Source organism: Macaca nemestrina, chromosome 3 (genome assembly GCF_043159975.1).
Source record: "Macaca nemestrina isolate mMacNem1 chromosome 3, mMacNem.hap1, whole genome shotgun sequence".
Lineage (NCBI taxonomy): Eukaryota > Metazoa > Chordata > Mammalia > Primates > Cercopithecidae > Macaca > Macaca nemestrina.
The window spans coordinates 114,846,037-114,862,954 of record NC_092127.1 but is presented as its reverse complement, the minus strand read 5'-3'; the positions used below and the strand labels follow the sequence as shown (position 1 = coordinate 114,862,954).

At 36.9% G+C, this 16,918-nt stretch overlaps 1 protein-coding gene across 11 annotated transcripts in view; it reads right to left on the bottom strand.

The window, feature by feature from the left end:
* Nucleotides 1-2,364: 2,364 nt before the first annotated feature.
* LOC105499583 (defective in cullin neddylation 1 domain containing 4) overlaps nucleotides 2,365-16,918 on the bottom strand; it is an 82,516-nt gene continuing 67,962 nt past the window's right edge. For 7 of the 11 annotated variants that reach the window (XM_011772214.2, XM_011772221.3, XM_011772216.2 and 4 more), the window contains exons 9-11: nucleotides 7,988-8,092; nucleotides 5,785-5,887; nucleotides 2,365-5,645 (exon numbers count right to left, since the gene is read on the bottom strand). In XM_011772214.2, the coding sequence (XP_011770516.1) occupies nucleotides 5,590-5,645; nucleotides 5,785-5,887; nucleotides 7,988-8,092 (264 nt within the window). In that variant the 3' untranslated portion in view covers nucleotides 2,365-5,589. Of the gene's footprint in view, nucleotides 5,646-5,784; nucleotides 5,888-7,987; nucleotides 8,093-9,715; nucleotides 10,014-10,195; nucleotides 10,252-16,918 lie in introns of those variants that run through there. The other 4 variants (XR_011621172.1, XR_011621173.1, XM_011772217.2 and 1 more) reach the window with 4 other exon arrangements.

Sequence of the window (16,918 nt, the reverse complement as noted above, 5' to 3'; positions counted from 1 at the left end):
TTGGCCCAAAACTTTTTCATGAGTTATTTCACTGGTAATGAGTACAGCTGTAGCTTTCTATACCATCACACATGTATCCTAAGATTTCTAGAGAACACTAGTTTGTAATTTTAGATATTCACACTTAGGCAATTCTGAGATGTCTCTGCTGCAAAGTGTCAGAGGGAAAAACAAACCCTTTTCAGCTTCCTTTCTCACAGCCAGGATTCTTTACAATCTATATTCTTCAGAGAGTGATTGCAAAGGAATTTCTTTCAAAGGACCGAATACACTTATTGGAGAAGAGATTCACATTTTAAATGATGGTTTTTAAAGTTTCCATTTAATTACTATAGTCAATCTTTGTTTTTCAGTTTCCAATTATTATTCTCAGCATAGCCTACGTACTAATTCACCATGATTTCTAAGCAAGTACTTATATACATGGGATGATTTTATTTTTTGTTAAGGCAACTGGAAATAAATGCTAGGAACAAATTCTGGCAGAGAAAAAGCTAAACATTTTTCTGCTGAACGTGCCAAAAGTGGTGAACATGCCGATTTTGAATTACCTTCTGCCTTACCGGGCCAGAAAGCTTGATGTGTTACTTCCTCGCGTGATAGGTTTTTTTTTTTTTTTTCTAGCTATAGTAAAGTCCCAAAAGCAATTATTTTGTAAAGGAATCAAAAGCTTTCATCTTTTGCTTACTCTTCATGTAAGGATTTGGAGGTAACATTCCAATAACTCATTTCTATTTGATGCAACCAGCGACCATAGAAAAAGCATGTCCTGCGAAGGACATGTATGCTCAACAAATTAAGAAAGTCACTGTCTGGAAACAGCCAACTTTCTTCCTCACTTCGGTAGCCTGGGGTTGACCCAATCGTCTTCGATTTCTTCCTGTGGGTGTTTTTCATTTTTTCAGTTCACTTTCCTCTCCACCCCATCATTTCAAAGGGCTTAACAATGTCTTTCCTTTAGAGTGATCTTGTGTAAGTTTTTCCGTCATGGGTATGTCTGCAATTCATCTCTGCTGGGTTTTTTGTCTTGAGCCAGCATTCGTGGTTTACTCTCTCCTGTCTATCTTGTTCCAATTACACCGGAGAACTTTATTTCAATTCCCATGAATATACATGTAGAATCCTAGTACTGTCCAGTGGAATAAATCTCATGTTCTTATTTTCTATTACTGGATAACATGTCTCATGAGTTTCTGTTTGCTCTGCCACAAGTTAAGAATTCTCTGTCCTAAGGTTTGTTGCCTCTCACTGCTATCAATTTGGCGTTAAGCTTTTTCCTTTATCTCCACCTCTCTTGATGTCTAGAAGCAGAGGTATTTTCTTGGCGTGATGCTCAGCTTTTGGCCCAAATTATGGTTTAAAGAATCATCCACATTGACAATTTTAACAGTGTGCACCTGGATTCTAAGGAATCTTATTTTCTACTTCCTCTCTCTTGCTTTCAAGCTTATAAAAATAAAAATCATCCTCGATTTATTCTTGGATTTTCTAATCTTTACATGTTTCTTAGGTCCTGACAATTCTTTGCCCAGAGAGGAAATTCTGTTATCTGCTTCTTTCCATTTTCTGGCCATCCACTACATGGCCAGAGGTCCTCTCTCAGAAAGCTTACATTCTAGTATAGTGTAAGACAATTTTAGAAAGGGGTAGCCAGGGCTAATACACACATACAGATCAATTGGGTGGCAGCCTTGAGGGCAGTAAAAGTGGTCATTCCTGCCTGGCTTGTGGCCCACAGTATGTGCTTAATTCTTCTTAGCTCAATGTGTAAAAATATACAAAACACGGTGGGTTTTTAAAAAATCACGATTTGGCTGAGGAGTGACTGCACTATCTTTAATCAAAACATTTAAAATACTGTTTCTAGATTGGAAGAGACTAAAGAGGTGTAACAACTAAATACAATGCTTATCCCTGGATTAAAAAGATAACAGCTATCAAGACCGTGACTGGTACAAATGGGGATATTTAAATCTGCACAGTTTATTATAGTATTGTACCACCATTAAAATTCTTGAGCGTGATCATTGTACCATTGTATCATGCATCATAGGAGAATGCCCTTATTCCAAAATATCAGGTGTGAAGTGCCATAATGTAATTTATTCTCAGAATCTATTTACAGAAAGTGAGAAGTACACACACATGTATAGCACAAGAGTAAGGCAGGAAATACGGTAAAATGTTAACAACTGAAAAATCTAAGTCACAGGTACACAGATGTTCATTATATTATTGTAGCTTTGGAAATTTTCAATAGAAAATTGGAAAAAACAAACAAAAAAGGATGAAAAATGCTTTAAAGACTACCTTAAATGGTTTTTGAAGAGAAAGCCAGAAGAGAAGAAAAAATTTACACATCTGTTCTGAAACCAAACACAAATACTTTTTATTTATGGGATATCATTTTACATCAATTTCATTGAAACCTAAAACCAGTTTGCTTTACTCAAGTTAGGTGGCATAAGCTGGGAGTCACAGGACTTGCACACTTTTATGAATGTAATGCAAATACTGACGACATGAAGCATTCACAGTTATAGGTTACCTGCTGCCATTGAACAGTAACCCCCAATAGAAATTATTTTATGAAAAAAGCAACCCACGTTTTGGTCTCATTTACAGACACCCAACATTTTAGTTGGTCAACGAAATGTATACATTTATTATACAACATATGAAGGAATAAAGGATAAGGCTTACAGAGGTATTTTAGCAGTTGTAATAATAAAAACTAAGGACACAAACTAACTTTTAAAGCTTTCTGTATAAACTTCAAAAGCACTGTTAAAATGGAGAGTGAGAGACAAAATAAATCTATTGTGAAACCAGAATCTAGGTTTGTCTAGTCAGATTTATAAAAACGTAATTCAGAGTTCATGCTTCAAAAAAGGTGCATGTAACATTACAGTGGATGTTTGGGGCAAATCAAGTAATAAAATTTCTGACCTACTTCAGCAGCAAACATCTAAAGGTTGTATTCCATGACAACAGAGTATTGCAATGTGGAGTTCAAAACACAATAGAAAAAGAGAAAGGTTTGTAGACTTAGGTACTAAAGAAAACCCAGATGAAGGCACCCTAATTTATTCAACAGTAGCCAGTAAATAAGTTATTGATGATTGTTCAATTTTGTGCAACTTAAGAGAGGTTTTTAAGAAAATGTATTACTCTGACCCCCTTTTCTCCCCTTAGAAATAACTATATAAAATCAAGAAAACCAAGGGTAAGCACTCTGCCACTCAGCGGTCACAGAGGTTTATTTTTCAAGGCAATTTAAAGATTATTTGGAGCTTTCTTAATATGCAAGATTATCCCTTTGGAATACTTACTTTCTTATCATACATAATGCAATAGTTTTTACACAGTTTTTTCCCTACCATCAACATGTTGATTGTGGAGTAACTGTAACATCTCCCTCCTGTAACAATCCTCTCATTTTAGAATTAACTGTGCTTATTAGCATTTAAAAAAAATCTATATTCTAGCATAATGTTTAAAATAACTCCATCTATGATTTACATTTGCTTTAAATAAAGCTACAGCTGATCAAATTTAAAGAACTGTATGACCTGTTGCCTTTAAAGTGTATTTTTTAACTTTATGGAATGATTTTGAAAATGAATCAATTCACAGATCCAAATCTGCCTACGCCAGCCACCACTGCAAAACAAATGCATCCATCACATCAGTTTTAATAGCTGTTGCTTGCCATCAACATGTTCTATTCTTTTCAGATATTGGTTTATGCAAACTGGTATTAATTTTTAAGGTTGAAAGTGAATCTGCAAACAAGGAGTGGTTACGTATGCTTAATCACTACAGGGTTTTTTAAACTTCTGGTTTATTTCACAGCAAATAAAACCTTTCGTTTGGTAGAAAAAGAAAGTCGTTGCATTCTACTATATCATGATTTTGTATACACACACGCACTGTATATACATACAAAATTTCTTTCTTTGGTGGGTTAGTTAGGGAAAAAATATGAAAATGTGAACACTGTTTGCAAATAGATGGTAAAATAGTGGTCAAGAGTAGCATTGTCTGTGTGCTTTATTCACTTAATGCCATTTAAAGGATCACATGTCACCCAAAAGAATTTTTAGCCAGACTTCCAAATAACCCAAACCTTTTCCAATCATCACATGCTTAAATCACGGATCTTGCTGACGACAGCATTTACTTCTTCAAATGCACCACTCACTCAAATCATTAGACTTTTGTGTTTTCACAGAACTTCAGGGACTGAATTAGTCATTCAATAGCACCAGATAGTTGGGGTGAAAACGTCATCTCTATATTTCCTCAAGAATGGCAAAAAAAAAAAAAAAAAAAAAGACATAAAATACAAACCTAAAAATACCATTCTGTTTATTCTTGTTTCCTCATCCACAAAAATAATGGCCATCACCCTTCTGTACAAATAACTCAGGTAATGAAAAGTGGCCCCTCTAGCACAGGTCCTAGCATGTACTGGGTTAGCTCAATGCTGGTGGTTTCTTGTCCACTGCCTGCAATGGACATGCTGCCAGGAAAAGCCTAGCATGAAACAAACAAACAAGGAAAACAAAACAGAAAACAAAACAGCTCTCACTTATAGTATGCTTGTTTTCTCAAAAGGCTGGAAAATTACACACCATGAAAGCTTAATTGAAAATTCAAGCCACAACTAGAAGTGTGATGCAGTTATAAATAGCCAGCAAAACCATGAGGTTTTCATTGAGGAGGCAAAATAAATTTTACTTAGAGTGGCAAAGAAAGCATTAGCAGATCAATCACTGGCTAGAAGAATGCAAAAGGAAAAAAAGAAAACAAACGAACAAAAAAGTTAAAGAATGTTTACAAGAGTTTAAATCCCATTCTTTTAAGAAAAGAGGTGCAATTTGAGTTTGTTCATTGGTACCTACATTCAAGCTACTATAGTTTTAACACTAAAAAATAAACAACTTATATACCTCGTGTGGTGGAAATAATTTGTGGCATGTTACATATCTATATGTTCAAATAATTATAACTTTCGTCATTTTAGAACACTAATATTGTTAAATATACCAAATGATATTTGGCATATGCCTCTGAAAAGTTATGACTCTTACCTCCTTCCAGAAGTTGGCCTCTTAAATAGTAAGGTTAATTCTGGCAATGTTTGTTCATGGTAACAGTTTTGTCGTGTTTTCTGATATGCTACATAGGAGACCAAATAAAGTATAATTGGTTCATTCAAAAAAGGGACTAGAAATGCCACAAAATTATTTTTACAATACATTTTTCAGAAATAATCTCTAGGTGAAGGTTTTTCCTTTTATACACATATACAAAATTTAAACAGCAATATACACATAATCACAGTGAAGACATTGGCAAATTCACCAATCTGTAGTGTAAATACAAACTGCAAAGCAGCCTTCGAAGAGAACAATGCCACACAGCAAGCAGAGCTGGCCAATTCAATAGCAAACACCAACATGTTCCTGCGAAAGGGAAACAGTGCAAGAAAAGCAGCATGCGCTTTAATACAAACAGCAATTTATGGCTAATGGGTGACATAACTGTGGTAACAGTGACTCTCTCGCTGCTATGCATAAAGTCCTAGGACATCTGTTTGTCTTTATACCATTCCACAAACTCGTCCAACAAAACTGGCCCTGGAGTGAAAGAGAGAAACAGTAGTAGTAGTAGTAATAATAATAATAATAATAATAATAATAATGTAGCCGAGGCTTTTCCCAATGAAGATGATATAGAAAGGTACATGAATGGCAGAAGGGTAGCGGCAGTACTTACATGCTCCATCTTCATCATAGTTGCTGAGGTCAAGATTAATCGTTCTGCTAAACTCTAGGACATTGCACCACTGGTCTTTATTAATAACTTTGTATTTTGATTGCTGATGGAGGGAAAAGTAATATGAATTACTGACACTTGAACAAATGGGACGGTTTCAATTGCTCTATGAATCAACATTTAAGTTCATGTAAGGTTAACTCTTTGCATTTGAGGTTTGTTAAGCACCAATCTAGGAGGATGGTGAGGGAGAGTAAGAGTTGAATTTAAGATGACAATTGTCATTACAAAAATATTATAGGGTCTCAATACAAAATGGAAAGCACATCAAAATAACATGATTATACATCCCCAGAAGTGAAAATTCTAAACTGCAAAAGCTGTTTTATATAAAATGGGGATAATATCTACTTCATAAAGATATTGTAAGAATTAAAAGAGATGATTTACTAATTCATGTGAAACACTTCATTCAGTGCTTGGCACAAAGTAAGTGCTAAATAAAGAGTAGGTCCCATTAATATAACCCCTGACATAACCAGCACTGCCCATGGCCAAGCCTTTGGCTTAAAGCACATGCAGCAGCAGGTTACTTGATGAGATCCAGTAAGTGCTGCAAGTGGTCTCAAAACTAGGTATTCTTGTCACAGAAAAAAATTACTGTTCTAATAATTCAAAACTGGAATCTGATCATAAAAGAAACTAGAATAGCTGTGAAATAGTTTTTCTATTCCTCTTAGACAAGAACTTTGCCATGTATCTATTTAAAAATACAGTATCCCTGTACAAAGATTCATAAATAAAATCCAGAACCAATGATTTTTAAATCCTCCCCACTAAAATCAGAAACATAGTAAAACAATACAAGTACATAAAAAGCAAAGAGATTTGGGCCAATGGTTTTGAGGATGCAAACACAAGAAAAGCTGAAATGAGAGGAATACTGTCTTTTTTAAAGAAAAATGCAGACTAATATAAGAGAACAAAGCACAGACTATAAGTTTAACTTTCTAAGCAAGTAAAAGCAAAAACCAGTTCTGAAACAGTTGATGATGCACCTGGAATTATGCAAAGTCAGATTTCCTCCAGGCCAGGTCTTCCAGCTTAAGACTCTTTACACGCAGGTGCAAATCCAGCTAAACTCTCTGAGAACAGGAAACTATTTCTATTTATTTTTCCAAATAATGATAACTCATCTCAACGGATTGCCAGAGAAATCAGAACAGATTATATGTCGACATGGACTACTGGGTAAACAGATACTTACGTAAAACTAGTTTTTAAATTTTTGAGGAGTCCCAGTTAGTAATGTTAAAAGAAATTTTTAATAACAGTTCTCAAAGAATCCTATTAGATATTAAAATTTTCTGGACTATTACATAAAGTAAGTTGTGAGAAAGATTATTCAAGAGTGAAGCCAGAGTCATCATACAGCCCAGCATTTTCTCAAAGACCCAACACCCTCATCCTTGCAAACAAAGGACCATTTTTAGAAGGGCTTGGGGTGGGAGGGAAAGGAGGATGCCATATACGACAACCCAAGTAACTCAAACTTGTATCCCATATACTTCCAGGTCCCACAGAATGACACTTCAACAAAACCAGTAGCTCAGAATTTCTGATCATCAATACTTAAAGCCCACAAACAATGATGGAATAAAGTGCTGGACTGTTTTGATACTGATCTGAAGACAATTTAAACTGAAGGAGATATTGTCAGTTTGCCTAATACTTAGATTGATCTAAGGTCCTCAAGTTAATTGGTGATAAGAGTAGATAAGAACAGATTACAAACTAATTTTGGTAAGAAGGCAGATGACTGTCTTTTAAACCTCTGCTTAATAAAAGTGGAAGTTCATCTAAAGTCAAAAGAAAGTAAATCTTCTTTTTCTATTGTTACAAAGAACAGAAAATATAAACAAAAGTGAAGCTTTAAAATGGGGATGAGAAAAGAGAGAAAAGGACAGAGCTGTGGCTGTTTTGGATGCATTTTTAATGTGGAATGAAGCAACACAACATTAAACGCATACACAGATGCACTCCAAGAAGATAGGTAGTTGCTGACTGACAGCAATTATGTCACCATAATTCCTACATAGACAGAAAAGTACAACAAACAAAAAATTACATACAATGGGTAAATAAAATTATTTGGTAGTTCTAAGCAAGCAAACATACATTTCATAAAACAACAATTTGGTACCTCTAAGAATTGGTGAAAAACTGGAAAAAGGGGCCAGATTTTTCCTAATAACAGTCCCAACATGCACTTGGCAGTGTTTATGTCTAGGCTGCGCTGGTCCTTTTCCTGTTTAACAAACAAAAACAAGGATGAGCCAGATGCCCCCAAATAATAAATTCCAATAATTGCAAATGTGTATTCACTTCAACAGGAAATTAGTAAACAGCTCATTTATCATACACCTTAAAGACCCTGCATCCACACTAAGGGTGGGGAGGGGAGGTAGTCAAACACAATGGAAGGCTTCTGCATTGCGATATTATATAAATTTACTGTGAGAAAGATTTATGTCAACTGAATGATCACCCTAACGCAAAATCAATTAGTTATGTTGTAGCAGTTTCTACAGTCTTTTCATGGGATTAATAAAAACTTGTAACTCAATCACTTGCATGTTTGACATTTATGATAATTATCAAAATCCTAATTGTTGACCATAAAGCCTTTAACATAACTTAACGGAGCTTAAAGGTTTTGATGCCTATGATTAGGAATCAGGTTTCCTTAATAAAAATATTTTTTTCAACAATTTGATTTCATTGATAAATATTTTTCTTGAACCTAAACATGCTGGAATTAACTTCAGCTCATACCAAATGCTGGGGCTCTGAAGTGTCTCTCTAAATCAAAGGATATATTCATCTACCCACTCTGGTGGAAGGCAGGAAGTCTATCAATACAGTCCTTCAATAGACAGATGGATAGATAGAGTTCTAAGATGTAAATTTCCTAGTAGAATACACCTAACTAGTAACCAAGTGAAAGACAACATTCCGTGAGGACACCAGAAAAAAGATAAGAACATAAACCTAAATATGGGCAGGGTAAGCTCATTCCACTTACATTTGCAATTAAGGATCCTAATTTCTCATTCCCGTCCTTCTTATATGCTTCCATTCCAGAACTACAAGTGGTCAGTTTCCATGGAAAGGAATAGAGGGCCTGGGACCATAAGCGTACCTTACATATCCAAAGCTAGTTTTCATATGGTATCTTAACTACAGTGGAAATTTGTAAAAGTATTTTTCTACAAAGGGAGAAAGTGCCTGGCTAGTCCAGTGGAGTGGAATCTAAATGTTCAAATTAAGGGATGATGCTGTGACCACCACCTTAAGCCACATATGCAGCCATATATACCTCCGGATAAAATAAATCATCACTGCAAGGACTCTTTAACAGTGAGGTACTCTTTAGCACACCATTTCTAGCCATGACCCTGAATTGGGACTTTATACAGCAAATGTAAGGGCCTCACTTAACAACAACAATCAAGGTAGATGAAGATAAGGAAACTTGTTGCCTAAGGAAGATGTGCAATAGATCTGGCCTTTTGGTCTAGGTTGTGAAATGTAACGACTGTCCATGAATAGACCAGGTCAGATGGCTCCGCATCAATCTTCTTTCAGAGGTCACATAACTTAATTCTGATGAGGGCAGGTGTATCTCAGTTCCACAGTTCTATGCAAACAGGTGGGACCTCCTTTCCACAGGGTTCTCTGCCTGCCCCTTGGCCATATGTATTGTCCTGCTCAGGGCTGCAGTACGCACTCCCAATGGAAAAGAGGACAGGAGAAGAGGTCATCTAGAGACTGCCTGCCTTTTGCCAGCCAAACTGCATTGATTTGTTGTGTTTCAAGGGCTTACACTTCTGTGATGCACCGTGCAAGCAAATGCAAAACTTCCTCTTACCCTGTAACACAGGTGTGGCAGATGGCAACAGCACACCATACTATGAAGCAATCCACAAGATAAACGAGTAAACTGTTGAGAAACACACGCGGCACCACAGGACTGGGCCAAAGTCCATTTGTTGAACAACAGCTCATGCAGCACTGGGCTGACGACACTGGCGCTCTGGAAAAGTTTTCCCTTTGCCGAGTTTGTAATCATTCACTAAACCCCAAATCTCTAGTCTTGTTGTGATATATATTGTGCCTTCTTCCATCATCATCATCAATGCCTACGTCCCCGTCACAATGGACATACACTAAGGTGACAAAAAAGAAAAAAAAGATACAAAAGACCTGGACAGACTCTTTGCAACAATATAATCATCTGACAAACTGATGATCATGAAGGATTTCAATGCATATGTTTGGCAGTGATGCCAAAACATGGAGGAAAGGCATCAGACTCACAGGACTGGAAAGCTGAACAGCACTCACTTACTCCTGCTCTGCAAGGGTGCCAGCCAGCAGCTCTCAATCACTAACACCATCTTCGGCCTAGCAAATAAGAGAAAGATATTATGGATGCACTCACAATCTGAACAGTGGCATCTCACTGATAACCAACATTGCCTGTGAGTGGACTTGTGGCTATGTGCAAATGACCATGACTGGAAACACTCAAAATTCCCGGGAACAAGAGTCGAGAGCTCCCACAGCAAACATCTAATAAACATCAAAATTGGAGAAACTCGCAGGGGGTTCTCTACAACAATGATCCTAATGACATTCTCTGCGAAAGAGTTCCCAATTAAAAGTGAAATGAATCTCCCAGGATGCTATCAGGCAGCCATCGACTTTATAGGCATTTAAAAAAAAAATCACCATAACAAATTCAAGGAGTACAGTGAAGACATCCAAAAGCTCTTTGTAAGAAATTAAAATTGTACGCTGTCAGCACCAATCCTGTGACCCTCTGCTCATGGAGCACCAAGGAGCAAGGGGCAGACCAATAGATTCCTGCATCCCAAGGTCAGAATCAGACAGAAGGTACCTTGAGAGCCTGCCAAGAGCCAACCAGCATCCCCAGAAGGCCCATCAAGGTTAAAGGAGAAGGAAATGAAAACATCTCTCCCTACCCACCTCTTGACCCAAAATGTGTATGTATTTCATAAACTTTAATTTACTAAGATAAAAAGAATTTTGTGTCATTTTTCAAATAGTAATACGAACTGAACAGGCTCTATACATGAAAGACATATCAATCCCCCACAATATACAACTAGATTCTACTTTGTGGTCTTCCTTAATGTAGATTAAAAATAGAAGTTATAGAATGATATAGTACAGCTGCAAAACCAAAGGATCCTACTCTAAATAGTCTACGTTATGTTTTATAAATGGAATAAATATACTCCGTAAGCTAAAGACTAATAACAGCTAGTGTAAAGAACAGTGAAATTTTATTAAAATCTGATTTAGAGTTCTAGTATGAAATAAAAAACCAGTGCCTTTGTTTACATAATACTGTTTCTGTACAGGTCCTCCTGGTAAGAGGTGACAGTTAAGCATTTTTTTCTTAGATGACACAAATGACCTAACAACTGAAACAAAATAGTTAACTGTAAACATGTAAATATAAATATATTACAAAAATGACCTTTAAACATCTGAGTATCCAGATCTGTTAAATCAAAGGCCTCTAACTATTTCAAAAGATGTATTTCCAATTTATACCAAACTTTACAGCTTAAGACTTACATATGAAAAAGAGGAACCCTGAATTATTAAAATTACAAAGAAAAAAATTCAACAGGAAAAATAAAAACCCAGAAGATTTTCAAGAGAGACTAGCTGGAATCAAGAAATAATATACAGGCAATCACAATTCCAAACATAAATGGTGAAGTCAGAAATTGGTACATGAAATCAAAAGGCCTTAAAAGCGAAGACCTATTACATGTGTCATGGTGTTCCAATTGAGGCCACAGGAAAAACAGACATAGAGAAAATGCAGTCCTCCTTAACCCAGCTACCTAAGTAAACAAAAGATAAAAATAGAGGGCTGTAAAGAGCTCATATCTTAAATATTGTGGCTCAGTTTGTGAAACCAAAAATATAGCAAAACAATTTTTTGAATGGGAGTTTATGCTCTTAGAACTTAGCTAACATTAGTTTAGAGATAACAATGTTTGCAAGGCAATCGATTAAGCTCAATTCTTGACACTTTCTTTAAAACAAAAGGAAAACATCTGCCAACTGGCACAGGAGTTCATTATTATTTTATTTGGTACAATCTGATTCTACTACTGTAAGCACTACTCTCAAAAAATGTCATTATTTGAAATGACATCTGCAAACACCTAAGTAATATCAGTGAAGAATTCAACAATTATTTCTAATTCTATGGTTAACTTTTCCTGAGAACTTACTTCAAGTTAGAAACTGTTCTAAGTGCCTTACACTTAAACTTATTTCACCTCTATTAGTAAACAGGGATTACTATAATCCCCAATTTATAAATAAGGAAACTGAGGCACAAGGAGTTAAATATAGTCAACAAACGGTAGAGCTGGAACTTGAGCTAGGAAGTTGATTCCAAGCTGGAGCTCTTCACTGCCTACCAGGCTGCTTCCCTCAGAAGTAAGGAGGGAAGAGAGATTTCGATATGAAGAAACACACAGGCTAGCGGGCTCTACCAATAACTACTGAGCAAATTTGCCTCGCTCTGCAACAACTAAAGAGGAATCTTAAGGATAAAACTAAGATTTTCAGTGTAATAGATGTGGGCTTAGATGACTCCATGATATTCTTATTCTTACTATGACCCAGGTCTACCTTCTGTTTTCTTTGTAATTGACAATGAAGTATGAGGGAAAGTGTGAGGGGAGTGCGTGAGTGTGCACGTGGACACACGTTTGGGCAGTGGCATTGTGTGGAGAAGGAAATTGGATGAATACATCAACTAACAAATGAAAGGCTGACTCAAATCAGAAGAGGAAGTGAATCCAAATGATTGCAGGAGATTTAGGTTAAGCTTCAAGAGAAAATTTCTCTGATAACAGGGGTTGTTGAACACAAGACCTAGCAAAATTTTCCTTGGTGAATTCTATGAGTAATATCCATAATCATTTCTGGTTTGGCCATTGTGGTACTGAGAGGAGGACAGTGTACCAGCTTGAACCTGTGTGGTTGCTTACAGTTTCCTGAAACATGGCCTCAGAAACACTGGAGAAGAGCAGTTGGCACGTTCTGCTGGGAAAGAGAGTACATGGAGGGGCTGACAGACTTGCTCTCTAACCTGCCACAAGATTACCTCTCAGTAAAAGCCATTCCCACTGGAGCATTCTGCCTCTACAAGACTCTTCATGCAACTTCTTTAAGGTTTTATTTCAAGAAGTGAAAAGGTGACCTCTCCAGTGCCCTCCTCCCATCTTCCCTTTCACTCGTTCCCCTTTTCCTGAAAGGCCTCCCTTTCTCTTCCTCTCTAGCAGCTTCTCCTAACTTTGCTTCCTTCTTGATCCTGTCTGGTTCACCTCAATCACTCCACCAGGGCTCCTCTCAAACTTCTCACTCTAAATCTGTCCCTTCCTGCATCAAGGCAGGACTGTAATGCTGGAAACACATCCTGCTCTGTGGAGAACAACAGCACTGCAAATCCACGGTCTCTGCTCTCACCTGACCCTCAGTGCTGCTGATCAGCACCCCACTCAACCCCACACACACCCTCCTCCAAATGCCACGCGCCAGCCTCTGCACAACCTTTGAACCAGCAAGCTTGTCTCCATCACAGAGAAGGTAAAATATCCAATGGACTGACACTTATAACTAGTCTCAGATCAGTGAAAAATTATATAGTATTTTAGTCTATTCTCTTCACCTAATCTTGTTCTCACTAGGTCCTTTTTTAAAAAGGAAGCAAGGCAAAGTGGCTGCTTTATTTAAAAGAATCCATACAACAATACTTGTTTATATAATGAAATTTACATTGAGGGCAAAAAACCCTATGCATAAAAATACTGAGGCAAAATTCCAACTGTAGAAGAGAAATGATCATGTTGGCCCTTGTGTATATCCCACCGTCTTTTTCTAGCAAGATTCTACAGGGGGAGGAGAGCTTTGTGGAGGGAAAGGCAATGTGGCTCTGTGAAGGACACTGGCCTGGACGTCAAGGGCAGATGCGGGCCCTGCTGCTGCCCCTCCTCACTGGCTCTCAATCTCATCACCCTACATTGATAGGCCTGGACCAGATGACTTCTGAGGATCCTTTTCAACTATAAGTAAGTTCAAGTCAAAGATAAATTAGGAGAAAAATAACACAACTTTATAGCCAAGTACTATTTTAAATTGGCTACAAGTTTCAAAGGGAAAGAAAGAAATGATCGGCTGATCATTTCTTGGGGCTGCAATTTTGGTAGAGAGCTGTTAAAGGGGCTATTTTATCATTTTCTGGTGTTGTACTGTAGTTTCTTTCCAGGCATATTAACGCAGAATTCAGAATAATTAATATATACCACCATTGTTAGTTGCAATATAATATTCAGGATATTAAAATTATATCATAAAGCTCAATTTTCATTAAAGTGTGATTTTTATTTTTTTATTTATTTTTATTTTTTTATTTTTTTATTTTTTTGAGACGGAGTCTCGCTCTGTCGCCCAGGCTGGAGTGCAGTGGCCTGATCTCAGCTCACTGCAAGCTCCGCCTCCCGGGTTCACGCCATTCTCTTGCCTCAGCCTCCCGAGTAGCTGGGACTACAGGCGCCCGCCACCTCGCCCGGCTAGTTTTTTTTGTAGTTTTAGTAGAGACGGGGTTTCACTGTGTTCACCAGGATGGTCTCGATCTCCTGACCTCGTGATCCACCCGTCTCGGCCTCCCAAAGTGCTGGGATTACAGGCTTGAGCCACCGCGCCCGGCTAAAGTGTGATTTTTAAAAGGTTCACTGCTGGTTGAGTTTTTACCTTCAGGAGTTCACTTTTCTAATAGGAAAAAAAAAGATTTGAGGGGGAAAGAAATGAGGTTTGAGTTCTTCTTCCAACCAAGATAGGCTAACAGGCAAGATTTCCCTTTCCACTTAAAAACAACCAGCAAACTGGACAAAAAGATGAAATGATGGCTTTAGACGATGAAAAACAGGCAACACAAGACTGTGATCCCCAAGAAAAAGAAAATAAATAAGGTAAGCCCTAGGTTGATACCAGCTTACTCTGTGGAGGTGGTTTCTAGGCCATAGCAAGGGAGGGGGAACCCAAAACTGAGCCCAGCAATCTTGCTGAGTTGGACAAGACACAGCTTGGAGATCGAGGTGGCAAAGATAACTATAATTTATGCAGCCAAATACTAGTGAGGTGGGAACTACACAAAGAGATGTGAAGGTCTCCAGAGTGGTCTCCTTGAGTCTTTGGCCATATAAACCTGTGAGAGGAAACAACCTGAGTCTGAAAAGAAACATTGCAAATGAGTGAGCCAAAGTCCCCAGGGTTTTTTCAGGACTGGGGACAGTTTGTAGTCCCACCAGTCAGCATGGAAAGATCTCATAGTACACAAGGCATTGGGTAGAATCCTCAAAAAAAAATATTGCCTTAGTAGTGGGGCCAAATCATCCCTATCAAGACTGCTTTGGACCAGCCCTTCCAAAGGGTCAAGCTGATTCCAAGTAATTTATGCACTTAAAAAACAAACTCAACACTATCTAAAGGAATACAACAAAACCCACAGCAACCAAATACATAAAATTCACAATACCCAGCTCCAATTAAAAAAAAAAAAAAATACAAGCAATGCAAAGAAGCTGGGCAAGTGACTCACATAACCAAGAGAAAAATAAACCAACAGAAAGACACACAGAAATGACAGATGATGGAACTAGAAGATAAGGTTATAAAAATACCTACTATAACAAGTTCTAGAAGTTCAAGGAAGCAGAAGAAAATATTATCATGATGGGGAGATAAACTGGAGACATAAACAAGACCCAAATGGAACTTTTGAAGATGAAAAATATAGTATCTGAAATGAAAAATATATTGGGTGAGATTAACAGATTAAACACTGCAAAAGAAAAGATTAATACTGGAAGACATAGTAATAAAAATTATTAAAAATGAGACAGGGAAAAAACTGAAAAAATAAAAAGGAACACAGCATCAGTAGCTAGTGGGACACATTCAAGCAACCAAACATAGTTATAACTGTAGTCCCAGAAGAGCAGAGAGAGAACAGAAAAAATATTTGGAGAAATAACAGCAGAAAAAGTTCCCAACTTCATAAAAACTATAAATCCACAGATCCAAAAAGCTCAACAATCCCTAACCAAAATAAACATAAAGAAAATTATTCCAGGGAGTATTATAATAAACTTGCTAAAAAGCAATGGAAAGAGAATAAAAAGTCAGAAAACAAAAGACATGTTTAGAGGAATAAAGATAAGAATGGCACCAGATTTATAATTACACATGATGAAAGATAATGCAGAGACATTACTGCAGTACTGAAAGAATAAAGTGTCAATCTAGAATTTTTTACCCAGAGAAGTCTCTTTCTAAGTTGAAGGCAAAATAAAAGCTTACAGAATTCATCACCAGCAGATCTATCCTATGAGAAATGTTAAAGAAAGTTTTTTAGGCAGAAGGAAAATGATACCAGATAGAAATCTGGATCTACACAAAAGAAATGAAGAGCATAGAAATGATATATTTGGTATATCTGAGTAACAATAAAAGACATTTTTGCCAATTTAAAGCAAAAGTTATAGCAGCATATTGTGAGATTTACAGCCTAAATAAAATATATGACAAAAACAGCATGAGGTATGAGAGGGCAAAATGAAAGTATACTGTTGTAAAAGATTCTTGCATTATACATGAAGTGGCATATTATATGAAGGTAGGCAGTGAAATGTAAAGATGTATACTGGAACGCCCAGAGCAACTACTAGGACAAAAAAGTTAATAAGGCAATAGTGAAAATAAAATGGAATGATTTAAAAAATTAATCTAAAAAGAAGGCATGAAAAGAGGAAAAAATGAACAAAAAATAGGTGGGATACATAGAGAAAAAATAGCAAGATAGGAGATATAAATTTTGACCATACCAATAATTACATTAAATGTAACAGTTTCAGCATCCCAGTTAAAACACATATTGTCAGACCCAACCATATGCTATCTATAAGAAACCCACTTTAAACGTAAAGAAACAAACAGGTTAAAAGTAAAAGATTTA